The sequence below is a fragment of the Vidua chalybeata genome, chromosome 24 (genome assembly GCF_026979565.1).
Source record: "Vidua chalybeata isolate OUT-0048 chromosome 24, bVidCha1 merged haplotype, whole genome shotgun sequence".
Taxonomy (NCBI): domain Eukaryota; kingdom Metazoa; phylum Chordata; class Aves; order Passeriformes; family Viduidae; genus Vidua; species Vidua chalybeata.
In genome coordinates this window covers 5912646-5939389 of record NC_071553.1, presented here as the reverse complement: position 1 = coordinate 5939389, position 26744 = coordinate 5912646, and the positions used below count along the sequence as shown (strand labels likewise).

At 53.2% G+C, this 26744-nt stretch overlaps 1 protein-coding gene and 1 long non-coding RNA gene across 3 annotated transcripts; one reads left to right on the top strand and one right to left on the bottom strand.

Moving 5' to 3' along the window:
- Positions 1 to 1717, bottom strand: LOC128799371 (translation initiation factor IF-2-like). The gene is made up of 2 exons (XM_053963716.1): positions 1708 to 1717; positions 1 to 717 (listed from the first exon to the last, which is right to left on the bottom strand). Exons 1-2 carry the CDS (start codon positions 1715 to 1717, stop codon positions 149 to 151), a joined length of 579 nt encoding a protein of 192 aa, XP_053819691.1. The 3' UTR covers positions 1 to 148.
- Positions 1718 to 13814: 12097 nt separating this feature from the next.
- LOC128799550 (uncharacterized) lies at positions 13815 to 26492 on the top strand. Of its 2 annotated transcripts, XR_008434754.1 has the most exons (3): positions 13825 to 14845; positions 17174 to 17279; positions 24827 to 26492. It is a non-coding gene; the product is annotated as an uncharacterized LOC128799550 (long non-coding RNA). The 2 variants fall into 2 exon arrangements; XR_008434753.1 differs by lacking the exon at positions 24827 to 26492 and having other exon boundaries at positions 13815 to 14845; positions 17174 to 21919.
- The last annotated feature ends 252 nt before the right edge of the window (positions 26493 to 26744 follow it).

Sequence of the window (26744 nt, the reverse complement as noted above, 5' to 3'; positions counted from 1 at the left end):
TTCCAATCCCGAAATAGATCCGCGTCTGTTTGTGCCGGATTCTCAAAAACTGCGCCGTCATCCCCTGGGATGGGACATCCCAGCTCCGATGGGGAAGAAGAGGAAAATGCAGGGGGAAGGCGGCTCGGAGGGGTCTGGAGCGGACCCCTCACTCTTCCCCCGCTCCCCCCGGGCCTTTTCCCGGGATCTCGCTGCCTCCTGGGAATTGTAGTCGCTGCGGGGTGACCTTGGTCCCGCGGCCGCCGCCTCTGCGAGGGATCCAGGAGGGACGGGGGGGCTCCTCCGCCTCCGCCGCCTCCTCTCCGCCCCAGCTCGCTGCGGCCCCCCGGGAGCGGGCCCGGGCCGGGGATGCTGCGCCAGGCGAGTACCGCGGGCGCGGAGCGGCAGGGTCGGGTCCGAGCACAGCCCGAGCGCACCCCGCGCACATCCCGCGCACGTCCCGCTCTATCCCCGCGCACATGGCGCTCACATCGCGCCGGATCTCCGGGCTCATCCCGCGCACGTCGCGCTGCATCCCCGCGCACATCCCGCGCACGTCGCGCTGCATCCCCGCGCACATCCCGCGCACGTCGCGCTGGATCTCCGCGCTCGTCCCGCCGCATCCCCGCGCACATCCCCCCGCATCCCCGCCGCATCCGCGCTCACATCGCGCTGCATCCCCGCGCTCACCCCGCTGCATCCCCGCGCACATCCCGCGCACATCCCGCGCACATCCCGCTCACATCCTGCGCACATCCCGCGCACATCCTGCGCACATCGAGCTGCGTCCCTGCGCACATCCTGCGCACATCCCACTGCATCCCCGCGCCTCCTGTGAGCATCCCCTGCCTGCACCCCCCGTGCGCATCCCCTGCTCGCCCCCTGCACCCCCCGTGCGCATCCCCTGCTCGCCCCCCACGCCCCCCACTCCCGTCCTTCCCCCCCGCCTGTCCCCCCGCTCCTCGCTGGGGCCGGGACCCCCCCGCCGCAGCCCCAGAGTGATGGGGATGATTTAAAATCATGATAACGCTGATAATGATGATGATTACTATAATAATATCAATAGGAATAATAATAAGTAGGAATACTAGAAATAATAGTAAAAATAACGATAATTATAATGATGATAATGCTGATAATGCTAATTATCATAATGCTAATAATGCGAATAATATAATGATATTATTATGTTATAATAATATAATTATGTTACATTCAAATAGAAGGAATAACAATAATAACAATAACAATAACAATAACAATAACAATAACAATAACAATAATAATAATAATAATATCCAAGTGGATAAAATCTTAGGCAACTCTGCCCAGGCTCCCTCCTTCCCAGTGGATAAGTGAAGTGGGAATGAGGAGCCCAGGACAAATGGGAACATCAGGTAGAATTTAAGGGATCTCTCATTCTTCCTACTTTAACCCAAGGCCACGGGGGTGGAAGGAGCTGCTTCACAGCTTTGTATTTTCCCTGCTTTTCTATTTAGGGAGAATTGCTCCACACAGCATTGTAACTTCCATGCCACGGGCTGTTACGTTCTCGCTCCGTTTTTTCCCTCCCAGAATATACGACGCAGGTTCTGCTTGTGGACTGTTTTAATAGCAAGGTGGCTGAGGCAAAGTTTACTCAATAAACTTGCTTTTCCCCTTGAGCAGCTTTAGCTTAGATAAACGGGCTTTAAAGTCCCGGTCTGGCGTGGGACTAGGACTGTTTACCATTCATCATTGTTAGTTAATTGCTGTTTGCTTAAATATTTAGTTTGGATTAAGTTCTTTAATGCCCTTTTCTTAAAAAATAATAAATAAAGGTGTGTTTAGCTATGTGGTAAAAGGCTTTTTAGAAGGTTTTTAAAAGACGCTGCAGGGGGGAAGCTCCATAAAGTTATTTTGTTATATTTTGCATTTAAATTGTTTTATTTTTAGTCTGCTGTGTTGTTATAATTGTAATTAGCCAGGCTGAAGCAGCAAGGACGTTTCACTGTTTTCTGTAGAGGCTGCAGACAGTTTTATTCCTTATTTCAAAGAGAAGAAAACATTGAATCATGGCATGTCCATCAGCTCCTGCTCCTGGCTCTGCAGGGACAGCCCCAAATACAGTTTTCAGCGTGGGTTAAAGCCACCAAATCCAGCTGGGGGCCGGCAGGTGGATTGTGTTCCATGGAAGAGGACAGGGGGAAGGGCAGTCTGGGGAAAGGCAGATTTGGGAAGGGCACTCACAGTCCTGTGAGGTGTTAATGAGCAGCAGGAGCTGTGAGGAGCTGTGAGGAGCTGTGAGGAGCTGGGGGCTCAGCCCCGGAGCAGCTCTTGGCTCTCAGGTACCGGGTCCTGCTCCCTGCACAGGGCAATGAGCAGCAGAAAGCGGTGGGGACAGGCTGGGGGAAGCCTGGCAGAGAGCAGCAGAGCAGAGCCTGCTGGAAAGGGCCTTTTTTGGTTCAAACTCCCGTGTTCCACAGCAGCAGTGACCCAGTCGTTACGTAAACAAGGTTTAATTTTGGAACTTTAATATTTCACGGCTTAGGTTTCCTCCGCTCGCTCTCACACAGGGCCTGGCTGACAGAGCTCTTCTCACCCCCGTTCCAGTCACTAAAGACATGTCCTGTGCTGTGCTCGAGGTCCATTTAATGGATATTTGTTTTTTGGGATAGCTCTGTGCCCCAGCACGGCTCTGGAGGCTGGGGCAGGGTTTGCAAGGGGCCCTCACCCGGTGGCTCCTCTGAGCTCTGCCCTGCCCAGGGAGGACAAGGAACACCAAAGGCTGCTGCTCTTTTTCTGCATCCTCACAGTGAAGGTGCCACAGGCGTCTCCTGGGAGGGGACAGAAGCTCTGCCTGTCCCCTGTGCCAAAGGCAGAGCTGGTTTCTCACCTGTGGTCCAGCCCTCCAGCCTTGACTGGTCTGTTCCAAACCAGCAGAGAATTCAGGAACAGGAAGTAAATTGCATTGGAAGTGCTTTGAAGGAAGGAGTTTCCATGGAGCTGGGGACGGGGTGGGTTTGTTTCAGGTTATTAGCGGCCAGCAGGTCCTTCCCAAATCTGTGTGGTCTCCATCCCACGACTTCTGCCTTTCCTTCTCCCTGAGCTGTGCTGGCTCTGGTGGTTCCCTCGCTGCCATCCCCTCCAGTCATGGAATGACTGCAGCTCCAGCTTGGAAACCTCCCTGGACCATTCTGAGCATCCCCTCCCAATGGCAGTGGGATGGATTTCCCTGCCTTGTGTCTGTGAAAAGGATTTAGAGAAAGGTTTGGGTTGGGGGCCATCAAAGGGACCTTAAAACTCACCTCGTTCCACCCCCTGCCATGGACAGGGGCACCTTCCACTATCCCAGGTTGCTCCAAGCCTCAACCAACCTGGCCTTGGACACTTCCAGGGATTTACAGAAGTCAGTTTTTGTTTTCTGTGCTGCAGGAATAACCTTGGTATTCTGGGAAGGAAATATTTGCCTTTAAGCTGCAGTGGAGCATTTCCCAGTATTTTCCTGCCTGGGTCTCCCTGCCACAGCATTCCCAGCCAGCTTTCACTTCCATAAAGCACTGGGAGGGGGAATAATGGAGCCTTTGCACCTTTAAATGTGATTTAATGGTGCATTCCTCAGCGCTGGCCACGCTGGGCTGTGAAAAGGGCAGGAACTGTGTTTGGGCACGGCCTGAAGCTCGTCCCTGCTGTGTTTACCTGGCCTCCCCAGGTGCTGCGTGACCCTGGCCCGTCACGCTGCCTGCCCAGCACAGCTCGGCAGGAACTGGCACGGGGCAAACACGGGAACGAGCCCTGCCCTGCCCTGCCCTGCCCTGCTGGGGCTGCACAAAGCCAGCCTGCCAGGAGCTGCCCCTGCCCCACGGCGCTGTGCTGGGGGGTACTGGGGGTACTGGGATGGGCTGGGGGGTACTGGGGGTACTGGGATGGGCTGGGGTGTGCTGGGATGGGCTGGGCTGTGCTGGGCTGTGCTGGGGTGTGCTGGGATGGGCTGGGGTGTGCTGGGGTGTGCTGGGGTGTGCTGGGATGTGCTGGGGTGTGCTGGGATGGGCTGGGGTGTGCTGGGGTGTGCTGGGATGCGCTGGGGTGTGCTGGGGGGGTACTGGGGGTACTGGGATGGGCTGGGGTGTGCTGGGGTGTGCTGGGCTGTGCTGGGATGGGCTGGGGTGTGCTGGGGTGTGCTGGGGTGTGCTGGGATGGGCTGGGGTGGGCTGAGATGTGCTGGGATGTGCTGGGATGTGCCAGGCTGTACTGGGGTGTGCTGGGGTGTGCTGGGGTGTGCTGGGATGTGCTGGGATGTGCCAGGCTGTACTGGGGTGTGCTGGGATGTGCTGGGGTGTGCTGGGCTGTGCTGGAATGGGCTGGGGTGTGCTGGGATGTACTGGGGTGTGCTGGGGTGTGCTGGGCTGTGCTGGGCTGTGCTGGGGTGTGCTGGTGGAGGATCCCGGGGCCAGGGAGCAGCAGGGTGTTACTCGCAGGGGGTGACAGGCACCTCTGCGAGGTAACTCCGGTTGCCATGGTTACAGGTGGAAAACTGGGCTATGGGTTACCTCGGGCCAGTGGCACACGGAGCACAGCACCCCGCGCCGCTTGGGGACACCTGGGGCGGTGTGAGCGGGGCTGGAGGCCACCAGAACCCCCTGAGCCCCCAGACTAGAGCTGGAAACGGCCCCAAAGTCCCCAGACAGGAAGGGCAGTGGGCAGCAGGGGCATGGCATGGCTCCTGTGACAACGGGCAGGAGGAGCCACTCCCAGCCCTGGCACCTTTTGTCATTCTGGGCGGTAGCACCCCAAATTTGGGCACCCCAAACTTGGGCACTCCAAATTTTAAGGCTGCAACCTGGGCCAGTGGAAGACATCCCTGCCCATGGAACAAGAGGAGATTTAAAGTCCCTTCCAACCCAAACCATTCCATGATCATTTATTCTTATTTTCTTGGGGTTTTTTGGGAAGGATCAGTATTAGATGCTGGCTTAGAGGCTCAAACCCAGTCCTTGCCACTCCTCAGGTGCTGGCCCTTGCTGCAGGATGAACGAGAATCCTCGGCACTTTTTTCCCCTTTAAAGGAGTAAAATAGGCTGGGAAGGAGCTGGTTTATGTGGGGTTTTTTTTTAAGAGGAAAATAATTGGCAGGTACATGAGCAAGGCTGAAAGTATTTTCATCTGTTTTGGTTTGTAATGTTTAATGTTTTGTTTTCTACTTTATAAGTTATACAAAGGAATCACTCTAAACATTTTGGTAAGGGGAAAAAAAATCTGTGGTAGGACTAATGAGATTAATAAGAATTAGCTAAGCAAAAAAAAAAAAATCCAAAACATCTTGAAAAATGGCAATATCCATTTTTTTCTTAGGAAAAAAAAATAGAAACGTTCATTCTATAATTGAGTTTTGTTTGCAAAATAATTCCAGGCTGGGAAGAGTAATCAACTCATGCATAAAAATACTGCTTTAGGATTCATTTTCATTTTATTACTGGTAGCTTGGATTTTAGAAGTTACTGGTGGTTTTCAAATGAGTTTTGCTATGGAAGTACAAAACACCTGTCCTAAATTTGTGAGCCTTGTTTTTACGAAAGGCTATGGAGAGAACTGATCAAGAAAACACATTAAAAAAAAAAAAATCTTGGCAGTTTGAGGCCAAAACATCTGTGAGAGGATCCTCGTCTTGCCCCTGTTTTTTCCAAGTATTTTAAAAGATAATAGCTTAGAACTCCTTATTTTTAGAAGCCTCCAGAAGGCTCAGCTGAGACCCAGAGGCCACTGTGGCTCAGCGCTGTACAAGCAAATTATTTAGGCCAGTTTATCCCCGGCCAAAATAATTTACAATCCCAGTTTCCAGGCTGAGACAAGAGGCAGGGAGAAAGCTCAGGCAGCGCTGCCAGCACCAATCCCAGCAGGAACAGCAGAACTCCCCAGCCAGCGCCAGCCAAGCTGATGAATATGATAATCCCAAATATGATAATTTTCGGTAATAAAAAGCACTTCAGGATTTTTTTTTTTCCCCCCCACCACCCCGTTTCGGAGCAGAATAAATCATGTGCGTGGCAGCGAGGCTCTGGCTCTGGGCGTTCCCTGGCAGCCGGAGCTGCTCCGTGCGCGTCTGGCGGCTCCCGAGCGCCCGTGGGTGCCGAGCCGGGCTGGGAGCGGGGCTGCAGCTCTCGGGATGAATCACGGCACATTTCCCAATCCCTGCCGTGCCGGCAAGAGCAGCGGCTCCAGGCAGACGCACACACGGGCAGGGATGTGCCCTCCCACCTGCAGGGATCTCCCAGCCAGGCCCCAGGCTCGGCTCGCCCTGCGGAGGCGATCCCGGCAGCAGCGGGCACAGGCTCAGGGATGCTGCTGGCCACGGGCTGCTGCTGGCCCAGCAGTGCTAAACGAGCCGCTCAGGAATGCCCAAACAGATATTTCCCCGTTTTGTTCATTTCCCAGTGGGAAAATGTTGCTTTGTTACATTACGAGGTTGGCGGAACTTTTCACGGGAGGTTTTTGTGTACCCAGGGTGCAGCTCCAGGCAGCTGGGAGGTGACAGCAGGAGGGACAGCCAGGACTGTGGGACAGCCAGAAACTCTGCTCTGGCATCAGCTGGGCTCCAGGAGACTGGCTCCGTGGGACTTCTCCTGGGGAAGCAAACAGGGCTGTGCAGGGGAATTTCTGCCCAGCAGCCCACAGGTACCAACTGCTCTGCACTGAGACTTTCTCATTTAATTTAAAACAACAACAAAAAGGCAAATCCTGAATCTGCATTTCAGTGCAAAGGGTGATTGAGCCCTAAAAGTGTAAATTGAAATATTTTCTGGTCAGTTCTAAGCAGAAATGCTGTTGTTCCCCAGCGCATCCAAACCCTTATCCCCACTCAGAGCTGCCTGCCAGCCTGGACACGATCCTGCCTCCCTCAGGGCTGTGTCCTGGCATTCACCATGACTTCGATTTTTGAATAAAACTTCCCATCAGGCTCAGCTGGACATTTAAATGAAGTCCAGGCTGTTCCCCCTGTACCTGCAGGAGTTGTTCCTCAGGTAAATCCAAGATATTGAAGTTTGATTTCTGCCACAGAAACTAAAAGAAACCCCAGAGCATTCACTCCTGGTTTCTGATTAAACAAAACGAATTTGTTATAGCTGAAGGGATTAATTATCTGGCTAAATATTTAAATTGGTAATTAATATCCATCCCTTTGGTGGGAAAAGAGTTGTTTTCCAGAGTTTCCCAGACAGGATGGGACAAATAAACTTACCAGAGTTGGGAAAACAGAGGCTTAAATCTGTTTATTTCCCACGAAACATTTTGCAACGCTGCTGACGAGAAGCAGTCAGCTCGCAGCGCGAGCCTTGTCCGTGAGGAAATCAAACCAGCCGGGATTCCTGCGGGCTTTAACCAGAGCCTGGCACGGGAGGAGGTGCCGAGGGCTCGATCTTTAAGCGGAGAGGCCGCGGGAGCCGCAGCCCTGCCCGGCAGAGCTCGGGTCACCGGCAGAGCAGATTTGCAGCAGGGAGAGGAGCTAAGCCGCGCTGGGCTGGAGTGCAGCCAAGGCCAGCAGGCGGGGACAGTGCTGCCACTGCCACTGCCACTGCCACTGCCACTGCCACTGCCACCGCCACTGCCACCGCCACTGCCACTGCCACTGCCACTGCCACTGCCACTGCCACCACCACTGCCACTGCCACCGCCACTGCCACTGCCACTGCCACTGCCACTGCCACCACCACTGCCACTGCCACCTCCACTGCCACTGCCACTACCACTGCCACTGCCACCACCACTGCCACTGCCACTGCCACTGCCACTGCCACCACCACTGCCACTGCCACCTCCACTGCCACTGCCACCGCCACTGCCACTGCCACTGCCACTGCCACTGCCACCACCACTGCCACTGCCACTGCCACTGCCACTGCCACCACCACTGCCACTGCCACCTCCACTGCCACCGCCACTGCCACCGCCACTGCCACCACCACCGCCACTGCCACCGCCACTGCCATTGCCATCACCACCGCCACCGCCACCGCCACCGCCACTGCCACTGCCACTGCCACTGCCACCGCCACTGCCACCGCCACTGCCACCACCACTGCCACTGCCACTGCCACCGCCACTGCCACCACCACCGCCACTGCCACCACCACCGCCACTGCCACCGCCACTGCCACCGCCACTGCCACTGCCACTGCCACCGCCACCGCCACCCTCCGAGCCCCCAGGTTATGCAAGGACGGGCACCGAGTGCCCCCGGCCCCGCTGCGGCCACCCGGGCACCGAGCCCCTCTCCATTCACCGCCCCCTGCGCGCACGGGGAACGGGGAACCTGGGGAAAGCAGAAGTGTGGCTGTAATTGGGATTAATCTATTTTTAGCAGGCTGTCTGCTGCCCTGTCCACGCTCCAGCTGAGATGTTTAATTCTGTCCAGCTCGACTCTTTCTGCAGTGGCACCCAGCACTGATTTTTCTTTCCTTACAAACCTTGAATTCGTTTGGGTTTTGCTTTTTTTTTTTTCCAATTCATTGTTATTCCTTGTTTTGTTTTTTTTAAAATCTTTTTTTCCCCTTGCGTACAATAACTGGAAAATCCAGCACTGAAGTAATACAAAGGTTGCTGTATTAAAAAAAAAAAAAAAAGGAAAAAAAGTTATACAACGTTTACTATCATTATTATTCATTTTACTACGGAGTTTGGAAACCTCGTCATAGATCAGGAATGTGTTGTACCCTGCGCTGCACAAACAGCACAGAAGGAAAATTGCCTCTTTCAAGCTATATTGGATAAAAACACGCAGTGATACCAAAAGGATTTTTGTTAAACAGCAGCAGGACAAGCTGTTAAAGCCATCTCTGAGCACCTCACCATTTACTGACCCCGCATGTAAATACCTGCCGTGCGTATCTTTAACCTTTTATGAGGTATTTGCAAAGGGAACTTCGAGATTAGCACTTGGGAAAACACCCTGGAACACAGTTGGACCGACATCAAGAGGCTCCTCCGGCCCCGCTGCCCGGCCGGGAATGTTTGCCTTTCCCAAATCCTCCTGCCCCGTGCCAGAGCCGGACCCGCTGCCCAGGGGAGCGGCACCTTCAGCAGAGCGTGGGGCAGCCAGCGCGGCTCTTTGGGGTTTTCCCCGCGACTGGGAAGATGCTCCGCAGGGAAAACCAGGCTCCGGTGCCGAAAGCTGCCCCATAAACCCAGCCCGGGGCCGGTTCTGCTCTGTCCGGACCTTGCTCGGTTCGGACCCTGCTCAGTTCGGACCCTGCTCGGTTCAGACCCTGCTCGGTTCAGACCCTGCTCAGTTCGGTCCCTGCTCGGTTCGATCCCTGTTCGGTTCGGTCCCTGCTCAGTTCGGACCCTGCTCGGTTCAGACCCTGCTCGGTTCGGACCCTGCTCAGTTCGGTCCCTGCTCGGTTCAATCCCTGTTCGGTTCGGTCCCTGCTCAGTTCGGACTCTGCTCAGTTCGGTCCCTGCTCGGTTCGGACCCTGCTCGGTTCAATCCCTGTTCGGTTCAATCCCTGTTCGGTTCGGTCCCTGCTCGGTTCGGACCCTGCTCGGTTCGGACCCTGCTCGGTTCGGTCCCTGCTCGGTTCGGACCCTGCTCGGTTCAGTCCCTGCTCGGTCCAGACCCTGCTCGGTCCGGACCCTGCTCAGTTCGATCCCTGCTCGGTTCGGTCCCTGCTCGGTTCGGTCCCTGCTCGGTTCAGACCCTGCTCAGTTCGATCCCTGCTCGGTTCGGTCCCTGCTCGGTTCGGACCCTGCTCGGTTCGGACCCTGCCCACCGCAGCTGTGCCCCCCGGCCCGGGGTGACTCACTCGGGAGCTGCGGGTGCTGAGCTGGAGCGCGGCTATTTCCGTGCTCCCCCTGCAATCCCTGCTCCTCCGGCTGCGCTGTCAGGCACCTCAGCACCCCCGCCGCCTCTATTCTTAGCAGCTAATAGCTGAAATAATTCCTTTTGTCTCCGCGCCGCTGGCTCCTTGCATCGGGAGCGCAGCGAAAGCTGCCCCCACAGCCGCTCCCAGCGCTGCGAGGGCGGCCGGGGGTCCCGGGGGTGGGAGCGGTGTCCCTGTGCCAACCGGGAATTCTGGTGTGGGCTGAGGATCCCAAATACCCCGGCCCCGACTCCAACACAGGCCATTAGGCGGTGCTTTGAAGGGACTGGGATGTTAATGCGGTGCCACCTCCTTGAAAAGGATCCCGGCTCTTCCCGCTGGGTTTCTTAAGACTTCACCGGAAAAATTCCAGCTTTTCAGAGGGAGGGCCAGGTTTTCACCTGCGGGCTCCCACTTCAGTGCCTGCTCTGTGCCGTGGGCTGGGTTCGCACCGAGAACGCAAACGCTCCATGCAAATGTGACTCCCCAGTGCCAGCACAGCCGTGCCAACACATCCCCGACAGTGCCCGGGAACCATCCCACACCTCTGGCAGCGCCGGCTTTCGATGCCAGCACCAGCTGTGCTACACAATTCCCTTGAACCACCTCCCGAGGGGCACTGTGAACCCCCCACCCCACTCTCTGTGGGACTGTCAGCTGTGCACACCCAAACAGATGCACGGAATCAGCTTTGAAACTGTTTGGGAAGGGGTTTGTTGCTCTTTATCTGCCTGCTGCTCTTCTTCCTGCTGCTTGGGACCCCAGGGAGGGCAGCAGAGTGTTACAAATGGAACAGGGTGCCCAGAGCAGCTGTGGCTGCCTCTGGATCCCCGGAGGTGTCCCAAGGCCAGGCTGGACGGGGCTTGGAACACCCTGGGATGCTGGAGGGTGTCCCTGCCCATGGCAGGGGGTGCCACTGGATGAGCTTTAAGGTCCCTTCTAACCCAAACCATTCTGTGATTCTGGTGGGCTGGTAAAGAAAGGACTCACTTGCCATTTCTCTGGAATTCACTAAAGAAGCTTGTCTGGAAAACAATAAACCTTTTGGAAAAAAATGAAACCTGAATGTTTGTTGTGGTTCTGTCCCTCACTGAGGCTGTTTTGTAAGGATGAGGTATCACTGACAAATCCAAAAAGAGCTACCCCACATCAGCACTTGAAAAACTGACTATTCTGCATTGTAAGGCAGCTTTTAAAAGCCTCTGGGTTGGTAAAGTGAAGAAACTTTTCCATTGCCCTGTCCACCTCTGCCCGATTCTTTGCTCCTTCCGTTTGTGCCCAGCCACTCCCGAGGGATGTGCCAAGACTCCCCTTCCGTGGCTGCGAGGTCGAGGGGTTACAGATTTACAGCTGCCCAGACTTGCTCCGGCCCGGGCAGGAATTCGCTTGGCATAAACGAGGCCTTTGGATTATTTATCTCAGCCTTTCAGTTAAACAGGAACATGCCCTGATTTTAACAATCGTGCTTCCTGCGCTGGGGGAAGGTGTGGCCGATGGCATTTAAACCGAAACCCGAGCCAAGGCTTCCCCGGCAGGAAGCTGGAAGTGCGGGCAGGACCACGAGGGTTTCCTTCAGCACTCAAAACACCAAGGGCCTCCCTCAGGTTATTTTATCACCCCCAGCAGCAACAATGATGTGCACGAGGGTGAGATCTGGGGAGTGTCAGACTCCATTTGTTGTTGCTGCTGAGGTCATCGCAGCGTGACAGCAGAAAATTGCACGGGAGACGCCGGAGAACTGAGGATGAACCTTCAGGTACAGCCTGGCAAAGAAGCAGTGCAAGCCCAAACTCCCTCTGGAAGCTGAGGAATCACTCCCTGATCCTTTTGTGGTGCTGAGGGAACTGTCAATGACAGCCTGGAGGGTCAATCCCCTCCCTCCCTCCTCAAAAAAATGGTATTTTCCCCAAATATCCAGCCCGAACTATCCCAGTTGCAAGTCCTGAAATTTTATTAGAATGTTCAGCACTATAAAAACTCTTAATTTTATTAATCAGCACTGTAAGCACTCAGGGCCCAGCTGTGGTCAGCCATGGGGTTACTCCCAGTTCTGGAAGAGGTTCCTTCCCTGCCATTCTGACAGTGACCCCGATCTCCCCTGTCTCAGACCACAGCCATGGATTATTCCCATTTTCCAAGCCTGCTTTCTGGCCCAGGAATTTGCACCCTCATAGACAGTTCTTACAAAACCAAAGCTCTGCCTCCTACTTTTAAAGTCTGGAAGGAAAAAAAAAAGCTAAAAAAAACCCAACCCAAACCAGTAGCAACACATGGAAATGGGCTCCAGTTAAACCAGAAAAGTAGCCTAGATTTTTATAGTGGAATGTCGAAGATGTTCGAACCAGAAAATGCCGAATCCTGCCCAAGAGTGTCAGAAAATCACTTTATGTTCTCAGGCCTCACCACTCAGTTCTGAGTGCTGAAGTTTTCCACTGCCCCAAGATTTCTCACACAGTTGATTGTTCCCCAGTGCAGCACAGCTCTGAATTCTTCTTGGGAGCCTGAGTGCCACCAGCAAGTACCTAGAGCCAGGCAAAGACAGAAACATTCCAGGGCTGCTGATTTTCAAAGGAAAGCAAACCGTAAAATAAACGCTGCATTTCCCCTGAAAGCGACCAGAAAGAGTCATTTGGAATAAATCAAAGTTGGTTTCACCTTCCTAACGCACCACAGGCCTGACAAAAGCGGTGTGAGCTGAAAGCATCAGTGAACTGCCCCCTTTCTGAGGCTCCCAGCTTTCATCTCGCTCTGGTGTTTCATCTGTCACGTCTGGAGCTCCCTGGATCTCGAGGTGGCCTCTGCCTGCCTGCACAGCGTGGTGCAAACCACCAGGGAGAAGTGGGAACACAGAAAATCCACGCTGGCCCTGCGTGCTGGGGCTCCTGAGAGAATGGGAGTGACTGGAAGCAGCGCAGGCAGCTCCAGTCTCAGCAAACCCCGGCCTGCCTGGGGGGATGACTCATTTCAGGAGCCTGTGCTCTCTCCCAGTCATTAAGGAAGGAGTTAATCCCTGCAGCTTTGGCCACAAAGTGGATGTGTAAGGCCTGGAGTCCCATGGGCTCGATTGCATAAGAAACCATGTATTGTGGCATTTAGTTGATCATGCACTACTTCTTCTGGTCACATGGAGGCTTGATTTCCCCTTGCATCAGCTACTACAGACTTTTTACATTTCTCATACTGGTGTCTGTTCAGTTCACCGGGGTCATCCCCTTTGCCCCACGGCAAAGCCCGTGCTGCTCACCCAGCCCTGACCCACGGGATCTCACCCCATTTTTTGTAGGATCCTATCAGAGGAACCGGGCGCTTGTAATTTCTCTAATTTGTGTCTGTGCGTAACAGGTGTCACTTTCAGTGTAGTACAGACAAATCCCAAAATAGCTCAGGCTCTTCAGACGCTGCGAGGAGAAAAAACCGTGGTTACTTCAGCTCTGGTTGTAGTGAAAAACCCAACGCTCGCAGCCGGCTCTGAAGTCAGAATTAAAATGGCAGACGGAGGAGTGGAGCAGGGATCTCTCTGCATTCCGTGGTTCCTGATGGACTGCTCCTCGCCGCTCTCTGTGTGCACATCAACTCCCTCACACTGCTGCCTCTCCATCAGCTTCCCTGACTCCCAGGAGCTGCACCTACCACGGATCCTCCTCCACACTTCCCGGTGCTGGCAGAGCTCTGCTTCCCCTGCCGGGTGCCGGGGCTGGCCGGAGGCACCGGAGTCATTCGAGGGATCTGGGGGGCAGAGGCGAGGAGAGAGCGTGCAGCTGCAAAAGGCTCCTTGCCTGGGGATGATGCCTGCTGTGCTGAAACGCAGAGCTGCCTGTGGACTGTCTTTGTCGGGGATTATTGGATTCTGGTGACTCCAGGAGCGCAGTTATTAGTTCCCCTGCCTACGCCGAGCGTTTGGAATCTGTGTGTGTGATAACACTTATTAATGCTGTTCAGATTAAGAAGATCCTATGGCTTCCCAGCACTTTCAGCACCTTATCTCATGCCACGCACCTGCCCAGCAGCTAAACATGCTCAGATCAGTGTCTTGTGGCCAGCAGAGCAGGGGCTTGTGGGGCCAGCAGTAGCCTCCTGCCCAGAAGTCCTGCATTTGTTCACAGCAGCAGCTCCTCTTAAGCTGCCTTGTGCTTCAGGGGATCTGCCTGCTGAGGATTTGCAGGACGTGGGCCTAAAATATTTTATTTCAGGAAGTCAAGCAGTGGTTCCTGTCACCGAAACAGTTAATCAGAAAGCACCAACTCTCTACTGCAACGTGTGTGTGCGTGCACATGTTTTTGTTTTTTAGAGCCAGCAAGATTTGCTTTGGTTTTTTTAAAGCAGAAAACACCAAAAAAGTTGGCTGTGGTTTCAGCTGCTATCGCTCGAGATTTGTACTGCTGACTACCAATCCTAAAAGAGTTAACCTGGTAAGTATGACTCAGAAGCAGAGAAGGAGATGCGAGGCTGAGAGCCGGGGAGGAAGCGCAGAAACAGAGGTGAGGAACAGAATAATTGCCAAAAAAAGGTGCAGAGTCCAGGAGCGACGCTCCCTCCGGTCTGCCTGGCCCTGGCACCGCTGGCACGGGCTCCCTGGAAAGCTGCAGTTCCGCTCTTATAACACAAGGAGCAGGCTGGAGAATTTAGAGCTGCGTCACAGAGCTCAGCGAGAGAGTGAGAGAGCAAGCTCCGTCGATAGGTCTACCAGCAACAGCCCTGCTGCAGCAAGAGGGGAGAGAGGCAGCAAGAGAGGCAGAGAGGGCTCCAGGAAGAGAAGTGGCACCAACACCACGGACTGGGCTCCTGCCACCATCCACTGCCATTTGCACCTCGTACTCGGGCTCGCTTGGCGTAGGAGGCTTCGCCCATTGACGATGCTGGAGACCCGGCGCGCTTAATCCCACGGGGAGGGAGAGTGGGCAGACACCGAAAGGGTTAACGGGAAGGAAATTTCTGGAACCTTCTCTTCTGCGGCGCTCCAGAGCGAGCGGAGGGCTGAGGACTGCGCAGATGGTGCACGGGCACGGCTCTTCGGTCCGGTTCGTCTCCCTCACGTACGTACCCTTTGATCAGGATGGGGCTGGAGCTGCAGCTGCGTATTTGGATTATTTGCAGGGCGTCCCTTTCCCCCGGCGTCCCTAAGTTCGGATCCCAAAGTGCCTTTATTATTATTTTGGCTGGGTAGGATTGCTCTGTTCTGCGTCAGAGCTGTTTTCTCAATGGAGCGACGGCACAGGTTGTACTAATGTCACTCCTGCCGGCATTGCTGTACTGCAGAGGAGGGTAGTAGTCGTGGGGGAGAGATGACAACTTTGCAAAGACTGCTGTTTTCCCGGTTTGTCTGGGCTTTTTATCCCCCCCCGTGTCCCTGGAGGCTGGCATGTCAGCGAGGGGTTGGTGCAGGGGTTAACAGGCGCCCTGAGATTCGGAGCTCGGAGGTTTGTCACTGCGTAGTTCGCAAAGTGGCAAACGGTGACGCAGTGATCATTGCAGGGCACGTCGTCCAGTTTTTAAAAGCACTGGGGACAGGTAGACGGGTGCCTTCCAGACGCTTCCACACCAGCTGAAAGGGGTTAAAGATGAGTCGAGCCGGGAAGCCAGCATTTAGGGATTAAATGTCATCATTTTGGCGTTGGAAAGTTGTTTACCTTGCTCTCTCGGTGTCTCCATGCTGGCAGGCGGCCAGCTCACATGTGATAGTCTTCCCTGGACTGCTGCATCATTAACGAGAGCCAGCGCCGGCTCCCATTGGCCGGGGAGGGCGCAGCGCCGGGGCCGCGCCGCCATTGGACGCGCCGGGGATGGCAGGTGGAGCGCCCGAGCCCATTGGCCGTGCGCGGGTGTCAGCGGAGCGGGCCGGGAGCGGGGCTGCCTCTGCCCTCTGCCACTGCCCGCTGCCCACTGCCCTGCTTCCTATTCCCTGCCTGCTCCTGCCTGCTTACTGCCCTGCTTCCTATTCCCTGCCTGCCCACCGCCCTGCTCCCTATTCCCTGCTTGCTCCTGCCTGCCCGCTGCCCTGCTTCCTATTCCCTGCCTGCCCACCACCCTGCTCCCTATTCCCTGCCTGCCCACCGCCCTGCTCCCTATTCCCTGCCTGCCCACCGCCCTGCTCCCTATTCCCTGCCCGCGGGTGTCAGCGGAGCGGGCGAGGAGCAGGGCTGCCTCTGCCCTCTGACACTGCCCAGTGCCCGCTGCCTGCTCCCTGTTTCTGTTCCCTGCCTGCTCCCTGCCCGTGGGTGTCAGCAGAGCGGCTGTGTGATTGGAACAGCCCACTGCCCACTGCCCTCTGCCCACTGCCCACTGCCCTCTGCCCACTGCTCACTGCCCTCTGCCCACTGCTCACTCCCTGCTTCTGTTCCCCGCCTGCTCACTGCCGTGCTCCTGGTCCGCAGGTGTCAGCAGAGCGGCCATGCAAGCAGGGCTGCCCTCTGCCCACTGCCCTCTTCCCACTCCCTGTTCCCTGCCTGCTCCCTGCAAGCCGTGCAACCAGGGCTGTCCTCTGCCCACCGCTCACTGCCTGCTCGTGTCAGAGGAGGGGCCCTGAGAGCGCCGGGCTCCTGCCCTCTGCCCTCACCCTAACCCTGCTCCCTATTCCCTATTCCCTGCCTGCTCCCTGCCCGCGGCTGTCAGCGGAGTGAGTGGCTGTGTGAGTGCTGGGCTGCCCTCTGCAACCTGAATGTTAATCCCAGTACCAGCAGATGCCCCTGTCCTATTTCCCTGTCTGTTCCTCCTGCTCCCTGCCCTTCTCTGCCTGCTCCCAGCTCCCTGCCCACCACTCCCTGCCCGCCGGTCGCTCCGTGCCCACCTCTGATCCCGGGATGCCAGGTGTCCCTCGGGCAGCAGGCAGGACAGGAGCTGGTCACTTCTGGGTGTGCAGCCCTTCACCCACGGGTGCTCCCAGGAGGTCTCGTTTCGCCGTCCAGTCGCGACAATGATGTGTCAGAGCTGCAGCCCACGGTGCAGGGGAAAGTACTGGGGTTCAGGACTTTTCTCCTTGCTTCCTTCTCCCTTGTGAGGTGCTGGAGTGTTGGCAGCACTGTAAACTGCTTGGGGCAGGGATTGCACCTGGAAATTATGTTGTGGGAATAGTTAAAGAAATGAAAAGGACTCTTGCCCAAAGTCAGCTTTTGTTTGCACAAGTGTGGGTTTGCCACAGGCTCGGTAACAGAGAGATGGAGAATGCCCTCAGTGATGGGTCTGTAAAGGTTTGCAAAGGAGTAACAGCGTTAGAAAGCAAGGACGGAAGGATTGGGAACTGGTTAAGGATGAATGGGAGACTGAGGGCAGAGAGCGGCTCCAGAGAGAGGATAAGGAAGTGAAGGGGAGAACACCTTTCCCTCTTAACCATTTACTATACTATTTTTTCACCTCTCTTCTTAAAGCGCCCAGCAATGAAGATGGCAGCTCTGCCTGGAAGTGCTGAGGACACAGCCAGCCTAGAGCTTGGTCCTTCTGGCCGAGGAAGTCTCCCGATTATGCAGTGGAGTGGTAACTTTGCTTTCTCATACAAGAGGGACCATTATTCCATAGCCTTTCACCATTCTGAGGCTTGCCCAAGTTTCAGGATGTGCTAGCAGGAGTGTTTAATCTCTGTTACTCACTGGCTGACATCTCCAGCGTCAGGGTCGGTTGTTTAGCAACAACCGCTGGGCTCAGGCACCGCACGGCCGCCGTCCCCATCGCCTGGGCTGCAGCCTGGCCTCTGCAGGGTGCTCTGGGAGACAGGGAGAGAGGGAAGGGCTGGATTCACACCCCGAACGGAATTTCGGAGGTTTGGTCGCGGAGGCCGCAGGCGCTGCGGATTTTTCGCGACGCCGTCCTTTGCGCAGGGCCGCCATTTCCAACAGCAGTGCGCTGCAGGGATGGGGAGGGAAGAACCCAACAGACTGTACGTGCCACTCCCCACTTTCTTTCCCTCCTTCCCATCTCCATCTTTCCTCCTTCCCTGCCAGATTCCATAGGGAATTTCAGCCTCTTACTGCAGTCATCACAACCCCTCCTGACTCACTGAGCCTTCGCTGGCTGTAGCTGGCTCCCTCGGAGCATCCTTGTCTCCCGCAGCGCCGGATCCGCAGAGCAGGGGAACAACAGGAACAGCAGTGACAACGGTGGTCCCTGCAGCCAGACAGACAGGCATAAACACACACACACACATGAGAACAGCCCCAGGCAGCTGTGGAGGGGGTTCTGTACGGCCAGGAGCTGGACTAAGGCACGATGCTGAGTTGTGTGGATGATGGGTGTTTTTCCGAGTGTTGGTTGCATGGACAACTCTTTGCTGTTTTCCCCATCACGGTTGTGGGGTGGAAAAGCCCTGACTTTGTAAAGCTAGTGCTGTTTCATGGCTTTCAAGGAGGTGCCACTGGCTGCTGAGTGTGTTCAGCGCAGGGATGTATTTGGTTTAATTCCTTTTGCCACCATGTTTTGGCCACAGCGATGGTTTAACTGTGCCTGAACGCAGGGAGAGTAAGGAGACAGATAAAAGAGGAGTTATTTCAATGTTAAACTCCAGCTGTAAATCTCATTACCCAGGAATTGAGGTTACTGTCAGCAGGTAAATCTGTGGGACTGGCAGGAAACAAGGCTAAGAAGGGGACATGGCATATTTCTGTAGGACAGCAGTGATTGTGTGCACAGGGGTGGCACTGTCATCGTGAGCCGTACCTGGGTAACCGTTCCGTGATCGTTTTCTGCACAGTGCCGCAAAAGGATTGGGGAAAGCTGTGATTTCGCCCTCCCTCTGACACTCGCGTGTGTGACACTGTCTGAGCTGATTCATTTTCCTGTATCTGGGTTTCCCTGCTCTGGGGAGTGGGGTTTGCTCTGCCTCGGCCTTGGTGCGGCATCGTGACGCAGCGTTCGGTACCACGCCGACAAAACACACGCAATTTTCTCGGGCGTTCTGACCGCTCGGGGACCGTGGGATTTGGGGAAGGAAGGGCAGGATTTCACATGCCCACGATAGAAATTTAAAAGCATTACCTCTTCTTGTCTGCTAGCAAAGGAAGGCTCTGTGAGGGACGAGGCAGCCATGATCTCCTCCTGCTCTTGTTTTGCCGATGGTCATGTTACATCTGTGACGCAGACGAATTTTGCTGTTGGTTCCTGTCGGTGCTTTAGGGAGTGGAGCTGATGGGGGCAGAAGCTTGAATATGGTTAGAAACATTAATTTCATACTGATGTTAGAGTTTGAACCACACCCAAAGGGTCAGGGGTATCAGATCCACCTAGTGACCCCCCAAAGGGTGAAGGAATTCAGATGAGCCCCAGCACCCCTGGCCATTTTGCTGCTCACAGAGCAGGCTCGGAGCCTGCAGCTCTGCTGCTGCTGCTGTTCATTTCCATGTTATACAAATACAGCATTGGGCTCTGTGTCAGGAGCTTTCTGATGCTGTGAGAAGCTTAAAGTCTACAAGCAAATGTTTTTCTTTTCTTATTTGGGAACATTCATTAAAACGTCTGAATGCCAAGTGTTCTACCCTCTCTCCTCTGACAAATCTCTCCCAGACCTATTGAGAAAATTCAGTGCTGCTGCGTAGGATTTTTAAAACTTTATCATGGTGTTTTCTTACAGTCTAATATGGGTATGGCTGGGGGGAACAGTAAGATTTAATTTGGTTAAATATCTGTAATGCTGACGTTAACGGACAAGGATGTAGGCAAGAGCTGTCCATGTCCTCTTTATCTCTGTATATAGATAATCCCAAGCCCAGGCTGTGAGGAAAAAAGGGAATACTCTATCCCATTCCCACCCACCCAAACAATTTCGGTGCAAAGGCAGCGGTAGAAAAGGCCAAGCTGGAATGTCACAAAATGGTTCCACCAGCACTCAGAGATGCCAGTGCCGTTTATCCTGGCACGGCTCCGAGAGCGGCACCGTGAGCCGCCTGCTGCAAGGTCATTCCCCTGACTCATGGTCAGCAACCAGTTGGTTCAGGAACTCCCAATCTACTTCTCTTGCAACTGTGCCCATGCCTGAACCTGGAGGGGAAGCTTGAAAATTAATATTACTGCAGCAGTGGGGGCACTGAGCCCAAAACTATAGCTCCAAAAAAATCCTGTGTCTCTGAAAGATTTTAAAATCCGTATCTGTAATTTGTTTCTTGCTAGCTCCAAAAACTTTCCACTAGTTCCCTCATCCCCTTTTCCCCCAAAACTTCCTCTGGACTGCTGGGAACCAGGAGTGACACGTATTTAAGGGCACACACTCTGTTCTAGGAAGAAAATCTCTGTGTACATTTGCATTTCTGTGGCTATCAGGTGGACTGTGCAGCCTCCCCAGAGCCTGTCAAGCCAGGGGTGTCTCTCAGGTGCTTTCAGTGTCAGATACCTCAGCTCAGGAGCTGTTTTGTCCCCTCCCAGGTTTCCCCATTTTTCCCTGGTCTTCCTATTTGCCCATCTCACTCGTGTTTTCAGTTGTCTCAGGACAACACCAGCCATGGATATGCTCAGGGCTGGCTCTGGTTGTCTCAGCCTCCCAGGCAGCAGAGGAGTGGTTAATGCCTCTGAGCAAAAGAACTTATTTAGTGCCCAAAGTTCAACTTGGGGGCAGGTTCTGTGGACAGAGAGGGACAGGGGGAGCAGTGCAGGCCAAGCAGCCTCCTGTCCTCCAAGCCCCCAGCCTGACCCTGCTCACGATGAGCCTTCACCTTCCCCATGGTTATTCCCTGGTTTCCAAAGGGACAGAACCTGGCTGCCAATCCCGATGCCAGTGACGGCTCCTCGCCTACAGGGAGGCAGATGTGATGGCTCGTCTGCTAAAAACTGAGCCAACACACTGTGATTCAGCCCTCCAGCTTTCCAAGGAAGAGCTATTTCTGAGTGGAGCTCATCTCTTCAGCTCCCCCCACAAACACTCACTGCACTCAGGAGTCCAACAGCAGCCACTGTTGCATTTGGGTATCCAGCTCAGATGTTTCTTAAACGCTGACAATGGCTCTTGGATATTTCAGGGATGGAATGATGGAAACCCTGGGAACAGGGACAGACCAGCAGCTCGTGTGCCTGGGGGAGTCAGCCAGGAGTGTTTGGTCAGTGCTTTTCTCCAGCTGTTTTGCCAGGTCCTTGTACTGCAGGTAGTGTTAAACTAAAGGCTTGTTTTCAGATGTCTGGTTTAAAGGCAGGTTATACTTCAGTGAACATCTGGCTGGGTTTGTTTCCCTATGCTCCTCCCTGGCACAGGACATTCTTTTGTCTCTAGAATGACACAAAAGAATAATATGGCTCCCTTTGCCATTACCTGGAGGAGCTGGAGCGGTGGTGTTGGGGGAACACCATGTTCCTGAACTGACTGTACAAATCACAACAATCATCTCCCTGTGAGAGCTTTCAAGCCCTGCAATCAGTACTTTACATTCTAAAGTGATGCTTAGGTACAGGAGTTAGGAATAGAAAATGGCCTTTCTGGTTGCAGCTGCTTAGGTGGATCATTTGATTGAGTGGAGTGAGTTTTGCAATGTGCTGCTCACTCAGGCTGTGTAGGGCTAAATTTGATGACTTTTCTTTCCTACTGCCCTCCCCTGACCTCTAGCCATGTAAGTGCAGTGCTCTTCTTGAGTTTGCCCAGTTTCTCCTCACTGTTCCCTGGGAAATCTGGAATCCTCCATAGGATCCAGGGGTTCAGCAGTTCCTGTGCCCTCCAGACAGGCTCAGGGTTTGCCCAGGGACTCTCCTGAGAGCAAAGCTGGGGGAGAACTGGATGACTCCAGGCAAGTCAAAGCAATTTCAGATGAGCAGAGGGGATCACAAGCTGGGGAACTACAGCACTAATATCTAAGCGCACCTCTAATGGTCACCATGCTAAAACAGACACTGCAGAGTGCTCTTACAGATTCCTCTTGACAGGAATTGAAATCAGTGACTCAAACCAAGCAGGCCTGACTGTCCCATTGCTCACAGTCAAAAGGGACACAAAGCTCCACAGGCTTTTACCCCCATCCTGTCCCAGTGTTCAGCCTGCCTTGGGTTTTGGGGGGTTTCAGACACAGAGTGTCTGGCTTTTAACTCCATTTTTTGTAAGGCTGCAAGAGAAGGACTGAAGGAATAGGCTACGTTCAATTCAGGATTGTAATGTGGAGTTTTTATTGTGGTCTTAATAAAGGAAAAAAATATCTCCCTTATGCTTTAAACTCGTGAAGGAAGTGCCTGCTTTTGGTGCCCATAACAGCAGTGGCCTGTCCAGAGCCATCTCTAGGCACAAATATCAATTTTCCTAAGCAATGCAGCCCCTACTCTGCCTTCCCTCAGCCCAGGCCGTGCTCTGACACACCAACCCAGGGCATCAATAAGTTCCACACTGAGGACTGGCTCCCAGTGCAAGTCAGAGCACATTTGTCCACAGCTGACCCACGCAGCACCAGACCTGCACAACAAACAGATGCAGTTACAGGCTCCCCACGCCGCAGAGGCTTTTTTTGAAACCGTAGAAGTTCACTCATTTCCATTCCCCTTACAGGTCACCACTTGTACTGTCACACCCCTTGTCCTGCACCTGGCCTTGGGCTGATTCATTCCTTCACTGGGAGGATGATGCATCAAGCTCAGATTCTCAGCATGTAAAACAGGGATTATTTTCTCCAGGGGAGACCAGAGCCTGGTGAACCACGAGTTTCACCCTGTGATGTGAAAACGGAGGAAAAAAAATTTATGATGCACGCTGAGATCTGTTTTGCTTTCTGTAAAAGCCCTGGAACTGCCTTTCTATAGAAGGTGCAGCTTGTGCAAAATCAGGTCTGTGACATCCAGGCTTGCCTTGTTCCTGCAGACTGAAGGTCTCAGGGTAGAGAGGAAGCTCCCTTTCACAGGGAAGGCAGGGATTCCCTTTTTGTCTTTGTCTTCTATGGAATGTATAAAGCAGTGTGAAGTCCAGGAAAGGCTTTGAGTTGTTCCTCTGAAAGAAGCTACAGAACAGCACTGCCACTAAAACATCTGAAAAGGAGGAAAACCACAGAATGATACTGTACTCTCCCTACTATTATTTATTGGAAAGTCCAGACCACTGTGATAAAGGCAAGCACAGGTGACAGTATTTGCTGCTCTCCACACAGCAGAAGTTTGAGACCAGCACTGCTTCATTTTCTTCCCTGTGAGGGTGGGGAGGGGCTGGGATGGAATTCCCAGAGCAGCTGTGGCTGCCCCACCCCTGGGAGTGTCCAAGGCCAGGTTGCAGCAGCCTGCGACACTGGAAGGTGTCCCTGCCCATGGCAGGTGTGCCACTGGATGAGCTTTAAGGTTCCCTTCCAACCCAAACCATCCTGTGCTCCTGTTTTCCTGCCCACGTGCACATTCCCAGCATCCTGAACTGCTCCTTTCTCCTGCCCAGACACACTGGGAGCCTTGGAAAGGAGAGCACAGACAGATGTACCCTTCCCAAACGTGCACCTGCACCTTGCCAAGAAGGGCTGACACCTTCTGGGGAGCTTGTGAAGGCAACAGGACAAACTCCAGGTAGCCTGGAGGAGGGGCAGCAGCATCTTAATTATGCTGAAGTGAAACCTGGTTTTATCAAAACTATAAATAATAAATGAGCCATTGGTCTTCATCTGCTGCATGATATTTCTGGAAAGGTTGGTCTCCTTTGCAGGGGGGGAAGATATGCAGAGGTGTTCAGTCCTTCTAAGTCTCACACTTAGACACAAGTTCCCATTTTAAGCAGCACAAAATTAAGTGACATTTCCTCCAACTATTTTTCAAAGCCCTAATGAAGATTTCTTTGTAATGCTTACTACTGAGGCAAGGAAAAACCAAAGCAAACCTCACTGTGAGCCTGTTTCTCAGAACTGCTGCTGTGATCCTGCACCTGCCTCTCCTCAGCAGCAACTCCTGGTGCAGCTTTTCAGGAGTAAATCTCACCTGAGAATAGAGGGTGCCTCCTAAATAACTGTGCCACATGGCAGGCACTGGGGAGGGAACCTGCTTTCCACTCGTCTTGCACCCTGTTGCCCCAGATAATGGATTTAGAAACGACAGTAAATATCCAGGCACAGGAATCTAGTCCAGTTATTTCCCCTTCCTCCACCCCTTTCTTGGAAGGACAAGCTCTTGTCTCTGAGCTCTCCCTCTTCTGCCTGGGAGCGTGCATTAGGACGGAGGCACCGGAGCAGATTTTTGGATGTGGTTACAACAGGAATACACAGAGCTGCCAAAACCCAGGGCATCAATAAGTGGAGCTGCTGCCTCCAGTTGTGCTTTGTTCCATTTCACATTGGCCTCTACTCCAGCACAGGTCAGACACTTATCCAAGGGTTGATAGCTCCTGAATTATGCATGTGTGGAGTTCAGAGGCTTCTCAACACCCCCTCTATTCCCTCTGCTCTGAGCTGTGGACACTGCAGGTTAAGTGCTCAGCCCTGCTGCAGTTCCAGGAACCATCAGCCACTCATTTTCACACTCTCCTTCCTCGACAACTTCCACTGAACCATTTACAGCTCAATTTGTGAACGCTCCCTTTTTGTTCTGACCCACACTCAAAGTGCTTTCAATCCAATTTTTTTTCATTCTGTCTGCAGAATTTAAAAGTTGTCTCACAAAAATCTGCAAGTTCTTGCTTATTTAAAGCACAGGGACTGCTGGCAGAGGAAGTTCCATCAGGACACTCACATTTCCTTTCCCTGTCACAAAAAGCACCTGATCTGTCCTGTACTCTCTGATCAGTGAGTGACAGAAAGCCAGAACACTCTCTGTCTTGGACAGAATGAGGTTTATAGCCTGGTTTCATCTGCAGTGAAATGGAAAAAGTGTTCCTGTACCACACAAACTTCCCACACTCACCCCCATCAGCATCGTGCTCTGCACTAGCAAGAAATAAAACCTTGATCATCACTTGCTGGGAAGAACTTGAGTGCATTCCACCTGGCTAGGGCAGGAAACAACACTCACTGCCAGGCTGGGGGTTTTCCTCACCACATATTCAATTTCTCCTACACCAGCCTCAACCATCCACAAGATGCCACAAAATAAGTGTATCCATAAAGTAGCTAAGCCCAAGGTAACTGTCTTGCTATCTAATAAAATTAAATAAATGAATTTTTCTCTAGGTACGGTGGAGATGAAGGATTTTCTCCCTCAGCCTGCAGCCATGCACAAGATGTGTCTTCCTCTGGAAGCTGGTTTCACATGGTGGCTTAGATTTTCCCACTTTGTATCTAGCACCATTTGAAATCAGTGTTCTAGGAGCAAGAATTACAGCGTGGGAGGAGACCAAGCACCTGCTCACTTCAACAACATCCTCTGCTCCTCAAATCAGCCCCTTTTCCAAAGGTTATTTTTTTTTGCCAGCCATCCATTTTGTAACATCATCTGATTTCTAGACACTTCTCCAACCACTGTATGCACCCTCCCAAGCCAGGGCCACACCAGCACAGCCTCCTGCTCGTGTACTTCTGCTTAATAAACAATGGATATGAGTTCAAGTTGTCCAGAGTAAAGTGATCCGCAAGTTGCATGAAAACCAACGTGGTATCTCTTGTACCTTGACAGGCAGAGTATGTTTGATACCCAAAAACTAGGATCAACCTTTAATTCACTGCCTCAGAGCAAAAGGATTTCCACCCTCTGCTTGGGGACTCCATCACCACAGGATTCTCATTCCAGAGCTCTGCAAACACAGAAATTCCCCCCCAACAATTTGACCTCAGCAGTCAGACACAGAAGTGCCTTCAGCAATCCCAGACTGGCTTGGGTTGGAAGGGACCTTAAAGATCATCCTGTTCCAAGCCCCTGCCACGGGCATCATGAAGATGCCACACAGCACACACAGAACCCACTCCTTTTTCCAGAATCACTTTTCAGCACACACAGATCCCATTCCTTTTTCCAGAATCACTTTTCAGCACACACAGAACCCACTCCTTTTTCCAGAATCACTTTTCAGCACACACAGATCCCACTCCTTTTTCCAGAATCACTTTTCAGCACACACAGACCCCACTCCTTTTTCTAGAATAATTTTCCAGTTTGCTGCTGGTACCTCCTAGCAATATCTCACTTCTCCAGCCCTGCACCCCAACCTAGAATGAAGCTGAACTCTTTGTTTGCCCTCCCTGCTGTCCAGCGTGTTCCCAGACATGGAAAAGCCGATCCCTGTGTGGATGAAGGTTTGATCAGAGCACTGAGTGGTCACCTCTAAAGAATGCATAGCTGTCATCTACAAGAGGATCCTTCTCTGAGCCAGGAAAACGTCTCTTACACAGGCTGACCGATTTCTCTTGGTGTTCAGAGTCTCAGTTTTTGTCTAGCACCATTTGAAATCGGTTATGATGTAGGGGGAAAAGCAACAGTAATGGGAAACTTCCTTCCCTCACCCCCCAGGTCACAAACAAACACCATCCAGAGCACGACCTGGCCTCCCCAACACCACTGGCTTGCTGTTCTCTGACCTGAAGTTCCCCCCGCAGGCCGAACATCCTGCACACAAGGAGGACAGTCAGCATCCCCTTCACGTGAGGATGGGATGCTTCCAGACAGAGAGAAGCATCTCTTCAAACATAACCCAGCTTCTTCAACTCAAGCAAGCCAGGGCCTGGGTGTGACAACACAGCCACCCAACCTTCTGACCACTTCTACTCCATGTGCTGTTTGTTTGCCTTAACCTGTTCTTTACACAGATTTTTTTTCTTTTTTCCTTTTAAATAAAATTGTGTGCTCTACGCTCCTGGGCTCTGTCTCAGGTAGAGAGATCACCTGCTTCCCTGCTGGATAACACCTAAGTGCTGCAAGTCTCTTCATTTCAGCCCCCAGCTCCATTTTCACCACCCTCAGAAGTATTCAGATTCAGAGAATCAGAATGGTTTGGCTTCGAAGGGACCTTAAAATCATCCAGTTCCAACCCCTGCCATGGGCAGGGTTTAATTTATACTGATTTTAAGTGTGACACTGAAAATCGACCAAGCACTGTCACTTCACATTATTTAACCCTAAACCACATTAACTTTGGACCTGTTTTGTTACTCCCAC